This window comes from Dromiciops gliroides, chromosome 5, assembly GCF_019393635.1.
Source record: "Dromiciops gliroides isolate mDroGli1 chromosome 5, mDroGli1.pri, whole genome shotgun sequence".
In the NCBI taxonomy this organism is placed as follows: domain Eukaryota; kingdom Metazoa; phylum Chordata; class Mammalia; order Microbiotheria; family Microbiotheriidae; genus Dromiciops; species Dromiciops gliroides.
Window position 1 is genome coordinate 82,790,906 of NC_057865.1, and position 16,965 is coordinate 82,807,870.

The following is a 16,965-nucleotide window of genomic DNA, read 5'->3' on the forward strand; positions in this document are numbered from 1 at the left end:
CTTCATTTCAAATCTTCAGAAATCAAGGTGTTTATTTTATAGTTCCTGGATCCCTAACCTATGAACCAAGAAATAATTCTTGGTGATGGTAATAATGACAATTTCTCTAAATGATCTATTGGCAGGGATTCTTCACCTTTTTTTGTTTCATGGACTCCTTTTGGCAGCACAATACAGCCTCATGCCATACATTTTTTTTTTTGTTGTTGTTGTTGTTTTTTAGTGAGGCAATTGGGGTTAGGTGACTTGCCCAGGGTCACACAGCTAGTAAGTGTTAAGTGTCTGAGGCCGGATTTGAACTCAGGTACTCCTGACTCTAGGGCTGGTGCTCTATCCACTGCACCACCTAGCTGCTGCCATGCCATACATTTGTAAGGCAGCATAGTGTAGTATGGAACCAGAATCCTGGGGTTCAAATCCTACACTCATGCTGTGATCCACGGGTAAGTCATTTTACCTCTGTTATCCTCAGTTTTCCTGGAAGTCATAGAATTGTATTCTTAGAGTTGGAAAGGGCATTAGCGATCATTTAGTCCAGCTTTCTCATTTTACAGATAAGAAAATGGGTTGCACAGAGGTTGCAACATTCCCAGGGTCCCCCCAGGATGTGGTAAAACCAGGATTTGAACATTGGTGTTCTTGACTCCAATTCCTCCAGTGCTTTTTGCCCTGAACTATATTACCCCTTCTTATCTATAAAATTGAAATAATACTTTTATTATCAACATTACACTGTCCTGGAAATGTGAGTTGTCAGTAGAAATGAATACTGAAGTATTCTTAAACATATTAACTACTGAGGCTTAAAGAAAACGTCAGATAACATTTTCTTAAAATGTCTTTCTTTGTAATTATATTTTTATTGTTGAGTAATATTAATATTATTTTTAAAAGAGAGGGAATATAGTATAATGAAGAGAATCCTGGACTTGGAAATAAGAGACTAGGACTCAAACATGACCTGTGACATTTACTTCTAGGTGTGACCATCAGGTTAATTTATGTGATTTTTAAGAATGTTTTCTTGCGTGTAAAAAAGTTTATATAATACCTAATGCTGATAAAGTCATAGAATTATTATGAGGAGCATGCTTTATAAACTTTAACTGCATCTTCAGTATGTAATTTCATCATTTTAGTAAACCTTCAATTAATGTAAATCTCTGCCCTTTCAAACTGCCTTTTATCATTGTTGAGGCTGAACAATTCATCACCTCACAGCTCTCCTGGTGATGAACCCCTTTGAACCAACTTATGCTGGTACTCAGAGTGCAAGCGTACATTATCAAGATATCCTGAAATTATTTCCAGTTTGGTGTAGGACTTGTCACATTTTATATTTTACTGGTATAGCCTTTGGGAACTTAGCTTCACCTCCACAGTGAGGTATAAAACCTAAAAGTTTTAAATGCAACTTACTGTTATTACCAAGTCTTTAGTCATTCAACAAGTATTTGCTTGGATGCTGTCATAATAATCATATCTTATTCTTAACATGATGGCTTTTAATTTATAGAATTCTTTACATATTTTATTTATTTGATCCCATGTTGCCTTCTGTGTAGTAGGAACTTAATCTTGTGAGGCAGCTCATACAAGTATTATTATCAGGGGATAAGGAAGTGAGAGCTCATTGTGGTTAAGTGACATGTGTCAGGTCCCACAGTAAATAGGAGAACAAGTCTTTTTGGTCCACTCCCATTGTGTCTTGCCACTAACTAGCCTTTCTTCTTCTATTAACTCTGAGGTGGAATAACCGAGAGCTGGTCTTACTTACAACTTATGACAAGGTCATTCTTAAGAAGTAGAACCAGTTTGCCACGTAAAACTTTTGAACTAAAATTCCTTTACTTTGCATTAATTGTATGAAAAATGTGGTAAATCATAATTTGAAGTGTTGCATTTGATTTTATAATTTTTATTTCTGAATTCAGGAGGAATATGATTGCTACCTCTTTGTAATGATAACTTTATAAGTAAATTCAAATGAATGAAAGAATGAAAAAAAATCAAGTACTTACTAGATGCCAAACATTGTGCCATGTACTAGGATTACAAATACAAAAGCAAAGCCTCTCCTCACAGAACAAATTTTCTAATAGAGGGAAACAATATACATGGAACAAGTGTGATCAGGTCTGGTTTGGAAGTCACTCAGACTGTGAGTAAAGTGAAGGGGAATAGGCTAACATACCCTTTCCAGGAACAATGACAGAATTGATTCAATTATGAATCTAAAACTGGAAAGGGAAAAAGCATTGCCAAGGGCACAGAATGAGGCCTGGTTGGAGCCAGGCTTGGATGTCATGGCTGTTGTGAGGTCTGCATGAATCAGGACAGTGAGAGGCCCCAAGTTGAAAGAGTGAAGTCTCCTGAGCCATGGTGTTTAGTCCATGTGGCCTGTGAGAAGATAGAAGTAAACTACTGGTCCTTGAAAATGGAAGGGACTTCAAGAAATCATCAGGTTGGCTCCAGAAGGTACTATAGAATTGAGTAAGCTGCTATGTCTGTGTTTCTCTCTGCCTCCTCCATTTCAGTCTTAGAGGTGCTAGAGGCTGTGCACCAGGGCTTTGTGGAATGCTTCTTACTCCCTCATCTCACATTTCCAGTTAAGATGGTGACTCAGAGGATGTTGAAGAGCCCAGTTCTCCCACATAAATACACTAACAAAGCAAAACCAGAAATAAGCTCCTCCATCGAATTAGGAACTGCACAGTAAAATGACCAGATTCCAGAATAGACCAGGAGAGGCTTCACATCAGGGAATGTAGTACAAGTTCTTGTTAAGAAACCTGAAGCCTTTGAAACCTGAAAAAGGAGACATACCTCCCTGTTAAAATATTAAGTAGAAGAAAATACTAAAAACAGTGAGGTAGTATCATGTATGAAGAGATGCCTGAAAGTTAATGCTAATGAAGAATAATTCTCCAAGTGTAAGCAGTGCCACCAAGGAAGAACATCATTTGGCCACGAGGAAGCTAAGAATGCCCAGGAGAGTAACAGAGCCAAGATGGCAGAGTAAAGGTAGGGTCGTGCCTGAGCTTTCCCAAATTCTCCTTCAAACAAATTTAAAATAATTCCTCAAAATGAGTTCTGGAATTGCAGGCCAGCAGAAGGATGGTGTGAAACAACTCCCGATTCCAGGACAACTTAGAAAGTCAGCAGTAAAGGTCTGTCTCACTACGATTAAAGTGGAGCACAGTCCAGCATGGGCTGGGCTTTGACAGGCCTTGGGGGAGGGGGGCAACTGAATCAGCAGTGGTGGCTTCTGGAACTCTTAACCCACAGATGGTAAAGGGGTCAGACAACTGCTCAGAAGGATATTACAGGGGACCCTTTGTTGACATGGGACTCTATGACATTACCCATAGATGGCTCAGGGTTTGAAGTCCCAGGGTGAAGTGTGCAGCCTCAGGGCAATGGGGGAACCTAGTCGCAGTTTCAGGGTAGAAAAGAATGCTTGTGGTCACTCAGAGACCAGAACACAGGCTAGGGAAGCAGTGACCAAACTTCTCCTTAGATCATAAGGCCTTGGAAGAACTGAAAACTGGCAGATCCCAAATCTTCCAGCAGCACAAAAAATCCAAAGCTTTGGACAGTGCTTTTACATGTCATTGGAAAAAAATAAAATATTTAAAATAAAAGTTGCATGTTGAATATATTATACACTTTAAAAGAAAAATCACACTCTACATAAGAGAATTACAGCTTCATGCACAATCCTTTTGTTTTTTTGTATATGGAAACCCTCATTTTATTTGGTGTTTTTAAAATTTAGAAGAAAATTTCTAAGTGATTTAAAAGGGGAAAAAAAAGAATGCCGAGGAGAAATGAAATGGAAGATTATGAATGAAATTAGAATTTAAATAAGAATTCTGGAATGAAAGATTGGAATGGGAATAACTCACTTAGAATACAAGGTAGAAAACTTTACCCAAGAAATACATTTTCTAAAGTACAGAGTAAAGCTATCAGAAATAAATTAAGGGTTAGCTAGATTGTGCAGTGGATAGAGCACCGGCCCTGGAGTCAGGAGTACCTGAGTTCAAATCCGGCCTCAGACACTTGACACTTACTGGCTGTGTGACCCTGAGCAAGTCACTTAACCCCAATTGCCTCACTTAAAAAAAAGAAAGAAATTAAAATAGACAGCAAGGAATATTGGAACCAAAAAAAACCAAACAAGACTGGGGAAACATGGTGGGGGAAGAGGAGATAGAAAAAAATGTAAATCTCTACTTTCAAAGAAAGTTAAGAAGAGAGAACTTAAGAATCATTGCATTCCCTTAAAAAACAAAGAAAATGAAACAAAACTGAACAAAAAACAATGGGTACTATATTCAAGAACTGAAGAAAAGAAAACACATATCTTCCAGCAGCCAGACCATAAAGTGCCAATTATTTATATGCCAACCAAATTGATAAGTGAAATGGATATTTACAAAACTATAAAATGCCCAAATCAGAATAAGAAAGAAAAGAACAAAGTAACACAATCTTAGGGGGAAAAAACTGAACAAACAAATCTTAGGGAAAAAAACCTGAATAAACTGAATAAAAAACTCTAGAGGAGGGAAAAAACCCTAGGAATAGATTTTTTCTTTTTTTCTTTTTTTTTTTTTTTGAGGGGCAATGAGGGTTAAGTGACTTTCCCAGGGTCACACAGCTAGTGAATGTCAAGTATTTGAGTCCTCCTTAATCTAGGGCTTGGTGCTTTATGCACCGCACCACCTAGCTGCCCCCAGGAATAGATTTTAAAGTGAATTTTCCCAAACATTCAAAGAACAGTTCAAATATTGCATAAATTATTGCAACAATAGAAAAACAAGACATTCTATACCAAACCTTTCAGTCAAATATGATCCTGATTGCTAAACTAGAGCTAGATTAGAAAAAGAAACCTGTAGACCAACATTTTTCAATCTAGCGTCCATGAAGTTGTTTTTTAAAAATATTTTGATAGCTGTGTTTCAGTATACTTGGTTTGCTTTGTAATCTTATGGATTTAATTTTCTGCTTTCAAAAACATTCTGAGAAATCCATAGGCTTAACCAGACAACCAAAAGTGTGTTTGGTTAAAAAAAAAAGTTGAGTCCTTGATGTACACTAATGACACTCATGAATATTGATACAAAAATATTTAATAATATCAGTAAATAAGATACAGCATCAATTAAAAATTTTACATAGTATAACTAGATTATATTTATATCCGGAATGCAGGGTTGATTCATCATTTGGAAAACTACATATATATCACTAATAGTAATATTTTTAAAAATATGAGAGAAAAGAGCATTAATATAATATTAAAAATACTTTACATACAGAAGAGCTGAAGGAAGTTTAGAAGGAAACAGATACAAATCGAGCAAATATGTTGAATTTAACATTCTTTTTTTTAAAAAAAGGCCATGACTAATAGATATTTATGCATTATATATAGCTCTCCTAATATGTATATGTTCAGGTTTAGTAATGTTTGTGAAGTTTGTAATAAACGTTTTAAAACAATTTACAAAGAAATCACCTCGTCCCACCCTGTCATTTTACAAGTGAGAAAACTGAAGCCCAGACCACAGCAGTGACTTACCTGAGGTAACACCCAGCTAATTAGTAGCAGAACTGAAAAGAGCACAAGTCCCAGAGCCAGAGGACATTACTTCTAGTCTTTGGGTCTGACACTCCTGTGACCTTAAGGAAATCACTTAACTTCTCCTGGCCTCAGTTTCCTCACCTGCAAAAGAAGCAGAGCATGAGAGAAAATTGTCTTTAAACAATTTTTAAAGCACTTTAATGGGATCTTATTTGCCGTACTTTTAATCTTCTGAAATGGAAGGTACACATTTAAAAAAAAATTTCATCCTTAAGATGGAACATGGTGTCCTTGATGTAGTGCTCCATATAAGTCATCCCATATGTCATTAACTTGTATATATTTGTGTTTATTAGTAGTAATAAAACGTTATACCAAATTTATTTTAGAGTTCCAAATTTTTCTCCCTCCCTTTCCTCCCCCCTGCACAAGACAGCAGCTAGGTTATATATGTACAATCCACAAGTGCTCTTTTTATCAGTTCTTTCTGTGGGGGTGGATAAGTAAGCTTCATTAGTCCCTTGAGATTGTCTTGGATCATTGTATTGCTGAGAGTAGTTAAGTCATTCACAGTTGTTCATTGAACAATACTGCTGTCACTATGCACAGTGTCCTCCCAGTTCTGCTCACTTCATTATACATCAGTTCATGAGTCTTTCCAAGACCAAATTTATTTTAAGGTGAGGATAGCTATAGAATGGGTAGAGGGATATAAGAAGTTTGACCTTTGTTGGTAGTGAATTGAATGGCAAAAACTGTTATATTAAGTGTTTTAGTAGTAGAGCTTCAGCTATTTCCATTACTTAAATGTTCCATTGTCTAAATGTTTTGTAATTTTTATCAGACAACCTGAAAAGTAGTTAATAAGCTTAAAGTTCTAATAAAAAAGAGATTTTCACATTTGAATTATATTGACTTTTTAAGATCGATTCTCAGACTATAACATGGTTTTTTCAAGTCTCTTCAGTATCATTTTTTTCTGTGTTTAATGAACATAAAGTTTTAAATATTTGTGAATTTTTAGCAGCTTTGAAAAGTTTGGCAAAGAAAGTAGGATCTTTTTATGAGTCATACTTTGATATTTTGGGGCAACTTTAAATAAGATCATGTTTATTGTGGTGTTGTTTTTTTAATTGCTGCAAAAGAATGTGTGTTGGAAAGCTTCATGGGTGATAGACACATCTAAAACTTGAGACTTCCCAGTCTGAGTGATAATGCTTAGGCCAGCTGACTGAGTGTGCCCATGCTAATTTGTTTTTGCTGTTGTTACTTCATGGATCAGTTATTCCTCTTTTAACATTGTGTTGGAATAATGAATTCAACTGTATATATTTTTATTTTCAAAAGGAGCCCTGCTGTCAATTCTGTTCATTAGGGGATGAGACTCAATCACTTTTCAGTTTCTTTAGTTGTCTTTGAATGCTGCTAGTCACACTGGTGTGTATGGACACTTTTAGGTCAGCAAGTCAAATCTGAACTCTTGAAATGCTTTTTTCCAGGTGAGAATCAGAAGATTTCTTTTCTGTCATTGAAATACAAAGCTTATACACATTTTTGTAACCAAGAGCAGTTTGAGGGCATTATGCCAATATATTAAAAAACTGATTTAAGGGAAATACCATCTAGAATCCACTTAGGAGGAAGAAAAGGTATCAAGAGCCTGCACTATGCAGTATAGTACAGAATCAGATCTACTAGAGTTCCATGGAATAAATAATTCTGAGTCTAAAAATAATGGTTTTTGGGGCAGCTAGGTGGCGCAGTGGATAGAGAACCAGCCCTGGAGTCAGGAGTACCTGAGTTCGGATCCTGCCTCAGACACTTAACACACACTTGCTAGCTGTGTGACCCTGGGCAAGTCACTTGACCCCAATTGCCTCACTTAAAAAAAATGGTTTTTATCTTGAACATATTATTAAACATTTTATTACTGAATTATACCAACAACATTAAGAAGTAGGAGATAATTGGAGTAGAAATAAGATGGGTAAATGTTTCAACTTTAGGAATTTTGAGTTTGAGTTGCAACAGAATATCCAGGTAAAAATATCCTGAACATCTTAGAAAATGAGACTAGCTCTTGGGAGACAGGTGGGACTGGAGGACTTGATTTAATATTCCTTTAAACAAAAGCATGCTTTTGTCTGATAAGGTCCCACAGACAGCTTGTGAAGAGAAAGAAGAACCTGGTGTAGAATCTCTAGAAATAGTACCATTTGAGAGATGAAAGGAGAAAAAAGAGGAAAGATTCTCCAGAAAGAACTAGAACAGTATATTACCAGATAATTAAAAATTTCATTGACTTTCAAGGAATTGTTATAATCAACAGTCTTTAATGCTCGCCAGTTGTTGAGGAAGATGAGGTCTGAGAAAGTAATTTTGGTTCTGGCAACTGGAAAAAGCCATTGTTAACCTTAGAGGGAATAGTTACTTTTACTTTTTTTGGGGGTGGGGTGGGGGTGGGGCAGTGAGGGTTAAGTGACTTGCCCAGGGTCACACAGCTAGTGTCAAGTGTCGAGCTGGATTTAAACTCAGGTCCTTCTGAATTCAGGGCCGGTGCTTTATCCACTGCGCCACCTAGCTGCCCCAGGGAATAGTTACTTTAAAAAAAAATACATTTTAATTTTTTTTATCAGCAAAAATCTACCTTTTCTCCCTCCTACCCCATCTCTTATCCCTTATAGTTAAACAAAACAGGATTCCACATTGGCCATATGCAAAAATAAAATGAAATAAAATAAAAATTCTGCAGGTGAGTAGCATGATTCATTCTTAGTCCTCTGGAATTGTGATTAGTCATTACAGTGATCAGAGAGAGTTCCTACATTTTTAAAAGTTGTTTATCTTTTCAATACTGTTGTCATTGTGTTCTTGCCATCATAGAAAGAACTATATCCTTGCTTGAAGTTTGTTTTGCTTAGGACCGTTCTCTTTCTTAATCTAGTCTTCCTCTAATTTTTCCTCCTTTCCCTCCTATTCATTGGGTGAAATGCATTTCTCTACCCAGCTATGGGTGTGTATTCCTCCTTTGACCAGTTCAAATGAGAGTGAGATTCAAATGTCAACTGCTCTTCCTACATCTTCTTTATTTATATAAACTTATCACTAGCTCACTGGATTTTTACAGATAATCTTCTCTCACCTTCTTCTCCCTTTTTTGCCTCTTAGATTAAATTAGGGTTAGAATATAAGCAGTTTAACATTGTTCAGTCCATTATGATTGTTATTCTTGTTTACCTTCTTTTATTTCTTTTTACTCCTTTGGTTTCATTTCAAAGTTTCTATATGCAGTTCTGGTCTTTTCATCAAGAATGCTTAGAAGTCCTTTATTTCATCAAAGGTTTGTTCTACCTCTCCCCCCACTCCACCCCCACCCCCACCCCATCCCCCAATAGTCAGTTTTGCTGGGTAAGTTATTCTTGGTTATAAGTCTAGAACCTGGGGTAGCTAGATGGTGCAGTGGTAAAGTACCGGCCCTGGATTCAGGAGTACCTGAATTCAAATGTGCTCTCAGACACTTGACACTTACTAGCTGTGTGATCCTGGGCAAGTCACTTAACCTTCATTGCCCTGCAAAAAAAAATAAAAAAAGTCTATAGCCTTTGCCTTCTAAAATATCATATTCCATGCTCTTTGTCCTTAAATTGGTGGCTGCTAAATCCTGTGTGATTCTGACTGTAGTTTCTTGATACTTGGACTCCTTTTTGGCTACTTGCAATATATATAATTTTTTTGCTGTAATGCTTCTGGGACTTTTCATTTTGGGATTTCTTTTAGGGGGTGACTGGTGAATTCCTAGCCTGGTTTTAGGCCTGAACAGGGCAGGGGGTGGGGAGCTTGTGGGTTTCTGAACTGAGGCTTGTGGGCTTCAGATTGCTTCTGAATCCAGCTGCTATTAACCTGTGAAGTGCTCTGATAAATCAGAGTGTCATAACTTCAGGCTTCCCTTTAGTTTGAGATTTCTGCTGTGACTATTTTGCTGCTGGCTGAAGACTGAGATAGAGGCTGAAAATGAGTCCTTACCCTGCTCTTGGAGTGAAAGTCACACAGTTGCTACTTGCTTATGATCTTGAAACTTTCTTGGTTAACAGCCTAGGTCTTTGACCACACCTCATCCTGCAACACCACTGCCCTCTCCTTGGTTCACCCTCCATCTGTGACTTGGAAGTGTGTAGAGCTTCCAATTAGTACCTGTTCTTTCACCATATGCAAATTTAAGGTCCTTGTGCTGGATCTGGGACCTTCCCTTTCCCTGGTGCACAGTCCCTCCTTGAACTGGAGGGTTCCTTGGTTGGCTCCTGGCCAGACCCCATTCCCAATGTCTGCAGACTTCTCTGTCTCCCTTTGTCTACCTGGCCTGGAAAAATGACTCATTTTGATTTTTTTTTTCTTGAATTTCCTCATAAGTATTTGGTCTGGTGTGTTTTCTAGATCTTTTTGGGAAGATTTCATTTTTGAGGGGTAGACATTGTTGTATTTCTTCCTGCTACTCTGTCGCCTTGGCTCCAAGAAACAGTTTCAATAGAAGTAACAAGTGAATATGGAAAGGAAGAAGCCTGGCTAAAAAGAATTGAGGGATTATTAGGTAATAAGTATAGATTACTATTTTGAGGAATTTGTCAGCAAGTCAAATGAAAGTGAAAAACTTAAAGAAACAGAAGAGGGAGTGTGGTATAGTGGAAAAAGCACAAGAGAAATCAGGATCCTAGAGTCTCAATTCAGTCTTGCCAGCTCTAGCTTTGTAGCATTGGGAAAGTCATTAACATCTCTGCATTTCAGTTTTCTTTTTGCCAAATTAGAGTATTACACTAGATGATCTCTATGGTCTCTTCTATCTAGTATTCTTTGATTTTGTTATTGTAGAAGTTCAAAAGTCAGCAAGTTTGAGGGAAGGTTGTTTAATTTTTTTAAGGATGAAGTGAGAAGATATTAAAGGATGAGTAGATATATGAGAGAGGAGAAAGGAAGGGCTGGGTGAACATATGGAAGAGGATGGAAAAGGAGAGCTTGAGGGAGCTCATCCTTTTTAGGAAAGTAGGGAGTCAGGGGTTCTGAGTGAGACTGTGAGGAGCCCACGTTTAGGTTCTGTAACTTGAGAGCAGAAAACTTTTGAAACAACCGTTGCAGGGAGTATGGTAGAAGGCGCTTCAAGCAGCAGTGAAAACTTTCCTTTCTTAGCCCTATGAAAGATTCCACTGACATCCAGCAAATATGGAAAACTGAGATTTAAGTGAGGGGAGTAGGGTCTCATTGAATCTAGTCTTTCTTTAAACCCCATGGATGTGAGATCCAACAAAATGCTTTCAATTGAATCTTTATTTTGGTTTGGCAAAAACAGCTTTTGGGGCAGCTAGGTGGCACAGTGGATAGAGCACCGGCCCTGGAGTCAGGAGTACCTGAGTTCAAATCTGGCCTCAGACACTTAACACTTACTAGCTGTGTGACCCTGGGCAAGTCACTTAACCCCAATTGCCTCACTAAAAAAAAAACCCCAAAAAACTGCTTTCCCTGTAATGCTGATATGTACTTTTAAGTTTTTTTATTGACATTTTTCTAAGTTTCTATGATGAAAGTTTGTTTTTGGATGTACTTTTTCCTTCCCCAAAATACTTTTATTTTGGTATTGCATAAATTAGTTTTGCAGGAGAGGTAGCCAGGGTGTGAGATCCAACTTAGTAGCTCTTTATCCTTTAACATATCACTTAACCTTTAACCCTAGTCTCCTCATCTGTAGGTGATGAAGGTGATGTTCTAGGTGATTTCTCAGATTCCTTCTAGTTTTATCATTTTATAATTTTAAGAAGTTTTGTCTCTAAAATGTTAGATGAATCCGTCTTCCCCTAAGAAAGATGCTTCCTGCTTACTAGATAGTATATATTACAAATTTATTATACAGTAGTAAGGTAAATTTGAGCTCATGTACTTCTGATTTATAGTGAAGATATATTTGGTAGAAGCACACATTCAGATAGACACAATTAAATTTTGATCCTGCTTTTTTGAATCTTGTGATTGTTTATTTTCCATCAAATTTTTTAATGAATAACATGTAAAATGAGAATACATATTTGAGTCTTTTAATAAACTTCTTTCTTTTGTAGGAAAGTCTAAATGAGAGTTTTTTGCTTTCTTGTCTTTTTACAGCTTCTGGAAATTAATTGGACGGGACTAACTAATCTTCTGGATATTCCTGGATTAAAGTAAGCATTAAATTATTTTAGTCTATTCTGTTCTATTAAAATATTATGTGGCATAATAGCTAATTTGTTAATAGTTTAATTGCATTTTTAGTGATTAGTTTGAAAGCATCTGTCTTTTACTAATAATGTTGAAAAAGGGATCTTTTTCTTAGAATCTGAAAAAGGACCTTGCAGTATAACAGCTGTCTAAGAGTATAAGTGACTTGAGGATGCAGTGGCATACATGAGGAGAAAGGGTACTAGATTTGTCAGTAGCCTGGGTTAGCATAAAAATTCTACTACTTACTGCATGTGTGGCCTTGGGCAAGCCAGTTTACCATTTGGGGCTTCAGTTTCTTTATCTGTAAAATGGGGGTAGGGGTTAGGAGCTAGAATAGATCTTTTCTGTCGTGCTACTTAGCTCCAGATTTGCTAGAGCTATGATGGTTTCAGAAGGCCCCTAAGGCCCTGCCCCTGCCTCCCCTTTATAAAAAATCTATTTTGATGCTTTTTCATCATCAGGTCCTTTCCAGCAGAGAGGACGACGTATGGTAAAATGGTCTAAGTTTGAGCCCTGGCTACATTCTTTGCTAGCTTTGTTACCTTGAGCAAATAACTAAATCTTTGAATACAAATTTCCTTAGATGCAAAATAGGGATAATTATACTTGAACTATTTGCCTCCAAGGGTTATTGGTGAGCAAAGTGCTTTGTAAATCATAAAATGCTAACCATCAGCTGTCATTTTTGTCATCATCATTATTATCATCTTTGACCTGGCAATTTAAGAAAACAGCTTTTTAGCTACAAATACACACACACACACACACACACACACACACACACACACACACCCCTCTCCACACATATGTGTGTGTGTATATATAGACACACACACATCTACACATACATATATTTAGATTTATTTAGATTTTAATTTAACAAAACACAGACCTAACATTTAAACACATCATCAAAAGATGATCCTTTGATTTGTTTGCTTTTCAAGTTATTCTACCATCCAGGCCTTTGGCACATTTTATAATTTAAAATCATTGATTGCCAGAACGATTGCTTAGAGGCTTTGGGCACAAATTACATTGTTCTCTCTGGAATTTCAGAGGGAGGGGGTATGAAGTAAGGAACTTGAGAGTTCATGTCACCTATTTGGAGTCTCTTCACTAACCTGAAGCAATGAAATGTTGACAGAAGGTGCAAGTCCTTTCATGCAGTAATCATTTGTAAACTTTCCAGAGAACACACCCCTTCCTGGTGAGAAAAATGTAACCAATCTAGTTCTGTTGTTGTTCATCAGCTCTAGGCTTTGAATGGTGATTATTTATGGCAAACTTATAAGTCATTAACCTGAAAAGGAATTTCTGTACTTATGGACAACAGTTGTAAACTCTTTTGGGTATTGTTCATATCTGAAAGTTAATACTCATTTATCCATTTACATATATTTCTGTATTTTAGTGGTAAAGGAATTTTTTTGTCCGTTGTTTGCATACTTGGTTTTTATGTTGTTCAATTTCATCTTTGAAAGGCTCTCAGGTATAACTCAAGTATACCACTGTTACATAATTTAGGAATTTATGATGTGTTTAAAAAAACATGGTTAGGTCGTTATTAACCTATTTTATACATAACTTTGGTTTTTCTGTTAAACAGGCCTTTACTATGTTTTCCTTCAAATTCATATCTTAGGGGAAAAGTCACTTCTATTTTCTAAATAAACTGGTACTTTCCCCTTAACTATACAGTGAGTGAATAAATATTTATACAGATATACTCCATGGATAGCGGTCTGCTGTACAATTGTGAGGGGACAAGAATACCAGAGTTCAATGAGATCTTATAGGCTATTTGATAACACTTCCCACACCAAGAAAAAGACTCCCTTCTTCAGTCCAGTAGGACAAGTGTTGATGTAAGCAGTGCTTGAGGACCTGCCTGCAGTAAGATACCACCTCCTGAGATAACCCATTCCACTTTTGGATAGCTCTGATTGTTAGAAGATTTGTCATTACATTAAACCTAAAATAGTTTCTTTAAAACTTCCACATTGTTCCTGGTTCTTCCTACTAAGACCAAGCAAAATTAAAAATCCTCCTTGGCATCCCTAGAGGTACTTAAACACAGATATTCTCCAAGAGTCTTTTTCTCTAAGTTAAAGATCCCCACTTCCCTCTATCAATCCTCATTTAGCCCTCAGCATCCTGCTTGTCCTTCCTGGATGCTCTCCAGGTTATCATTGTCCTTTTTTGCTTTTTTTGTAGGACATATTAGGACTCAGAGAGTTTAGGTCACATACCCAAAATCATATAGGTGTTGCATCCCAGGAGTGATTTGAACTCAGGCCTATGAAGTCAAGAGTCAGTGGTCTTTGCATTGACACTGCCCTCTTCACTTAGGCAATTTCTGAAAATCAGGTGGCCTTCCTTGCTAAGACAGCTCCTTTCTACGTGTATCTTTGATCCTTTCCTCTTCCATCCTTTCCAGCAAATTGTCCCTTCAGTCATTTCCAGTTTTTTCCCTGTCTACTGGTTCTTTCCCTATTGCTTTGAAACACCCAGAACTTCCCCTTATCTTTTTTTTTTTTAATCTTCATTAGATTTGAATTTCCTCAATTTTATTTATCTATTTATCTCTCCAGCCTTTGTCAACCAAAACCCTGTAAAAAGCTGTTAATGCCAAACTATATTTCCTCTTTTATTATTCATTCTTCCAACCTGCCTTTCATCCTCATCAATCAAGTGAAACTGCTCCCTTTAGCATTACCAATTTTCTCTCTCTCTTTTTTTTTTTTTAAAACGGGGCAATGGGGATTAAGTGACTTGCCCAGGGTTACACAGCTAGCAAGTGTCAAGTGTCTGAGGCCGGATTTGAACTCAGGTACTCCTGAATCCAGGACCGGTGCTTTATCCACTGTGCCACCTAGCTGCCCCTACCAATTTTCTCTTAATCACCAAATCTAATGTTTTTTTTTCTAGTTCTAATCCTTCTTGACCACTTTGCTACATTGACACTATTAACCATCTGTGTATTCTCTCCTCTCTGTTTTTTGGGGGAACAAAACTCTCTCCTGGTTTCGTTCTTATATGACAAGTTTTTAGACTCCTTTGCCAGTTCATCATCCGGTACTTACTGTGGCAGTCTTAAAGACTCTCCTGGGCCCCCTTTTAACCTTCTCTGTCAGTGACTTCAGCTCCCATGGGTTTGAATATCATCTGTATGTAGCTAACTCAGTGATCCACGTATCTGACCTGACATTCTGTCCTGAGTGTTCCATATTAACAACTACTTATTAACCATTTAATGTTTTAATTAATTTTTTTTCAATTAACAAGTATTATATCCCCCACTGGGGGAAAAAAAAAAGAAGTCAAACTGGCCATCCCAGAGCCATTGTAGTAAGCTATGTCCAAAACAAAGCTCATCATCTACCCCCCACCCTGCCCCCCTGCCAGCCTCCCCATTACTGAACTTTCTTTTTTCTGTTAAAGATTCCACCATTCCTCCAGCCTTCTAGCTTCATAACCATGGCCTCATCTTTGACCCTTGACTCCTACTGTACTCCCCTACTCCCACCCCCCCAATCTGTGATCTAGTTCTATTTGCTCTTCTTCATACATCACACTCCATCTCTCATTCTGTGCAGTAATTCCTGGAAGGTTCTCCTTCCTCAACTCTGACTCCTTGCTTCCTTAATTTCCTCTTGAATTCAGCTAAAATCCTACCATCTGCAGGAGGTCTCTCCTACCATTAACAAGGACAGTAGAACTCGAATTTAGCTTAATAGCAGTCTTATTATTGTGATGTAACTGGTAACCAAAGTACTTATGTCAGTAGACAGGGCTTTTTTGTGTTTTGTTTCCTTTTTTAAGGAAAATTATTGCATTTCTTGTACCAAAGTAGACAGGGAAAAGAACATCTGCTTTGTCAGTATGTAATGTAAAAATCACTGTAGCAAATAAGGGCGTGAAAGGTGAGGGAGATAGTGTGAATGTTGGATTAATTATCAGTGAGAGGAGAGATGTGGGAGATGCACTATAATGTGAGTATTTAATAACATGTATAGAGCTCTATAGTTGGAAGTACTAAAGTATATTAATTGTGTATTAAGCATCTATGCTCTTAGAGTACTATCAAGAAGTGCCTTTCCTCTTTTATATACAGAAAAATTGAAAATTGTGGAAATTTTTTTTGATTTGGGGACCCTACCTTTGGGCTGAGATTAAAAAGCCTTAGGCCCTCAGGGTCTTTTCTGTCAGAGAGGCTGGTGCCCCTTCCCCTCCGCTTCAGCTGAGCCAAAAAGCCCCATGGGCTGTATGAGACGCCAGGTCAGACAGCTGGGGGGGAAAAGCCCCCAGCTCCCTCTGTCCTGAGTGCATCTATCTGAGAGATCTCGGGCTTGGCCAGACCGGGCTCTGAGTAGCCTGTGCTGAGGCACGTGATGTTTGAGCATCCCCCCAGCCCCAGCCACAGCCCTGGCTGGCGGATTAGCTTGGTCTGTGGGGACACAAAAAGCCCCGAGATTTGAGGGGAGAGAAAAAATACATATATAGACCTGGGAGGCCAGCGGACAAGATTGAGGGGGGCTGACGAAATTCAGAGAGCAGAAAGGCAGGAGCACTAAGAGATAGGGGAAGGAGAAAAAGCTAACAGTAGGAAGAGGCTGAAGGACAAGATTAAAGGTGGCTGACAAGATTAGAGGGGCGGCAAAGCCAGCTGAGGGCAGATAGACAGACAGACAGAACAGGAGGCAGCAGAGAGCACAGAAGCAGTCAGCACAGGGTACAGGTTGGAGAAAACGAAGATTAAGAGTGCAGAAAGACTGGAGCATTAGGAAAACGGAAGGAGAGGTCAGTGAGAGAGAAACGCAGGGGTTCAGCGTAGCAGTAAGGAGAGGAAAGTTAGAAGCAGAGGGATTTACAAAGTGAAAGGGGCATGGAGTTAGAAAGTAGGGAAAATGGAACATACCCTAAGGCAAGAGGCGACTATGGCCCTTATTGTATTAAAAAAGTTCCAGGGGCAGCAGGTGGAAGCACCAGAACGCAGTCAGGTTGTACATTTTATTTCCCTGTATTCTTAATTTTAAATAGTATCTCATAAATAAACTCTGCTTTGATTATTTAGTTAAGAGGCTTCTTAATCTTTTGCTTATCAATTTGGGAGTGGAGCAGTGTGG

At 37.9% G+C, this 16,965-nt stretch overlaps 1 protein-coding gene across 1 annotated transcript in view; it reads left to right on the plus strand.

The window, feature by feature from the left end:
- Positions 1-16,965, plus strand: part of ESYT2 (extended synaptotagmin 2) — a 120,378-nt gene that overhangs the window by 70,343 nt on the left and 33,070 nt on the right. Inside the window, 1 exon segment of the mRNA XM_043966205.1 lies at positions 11,741-11,796. Within this exon segment, the coding sequence (XP_043822140.1) occupies positions 11,741-11,796 (56 nt within the window).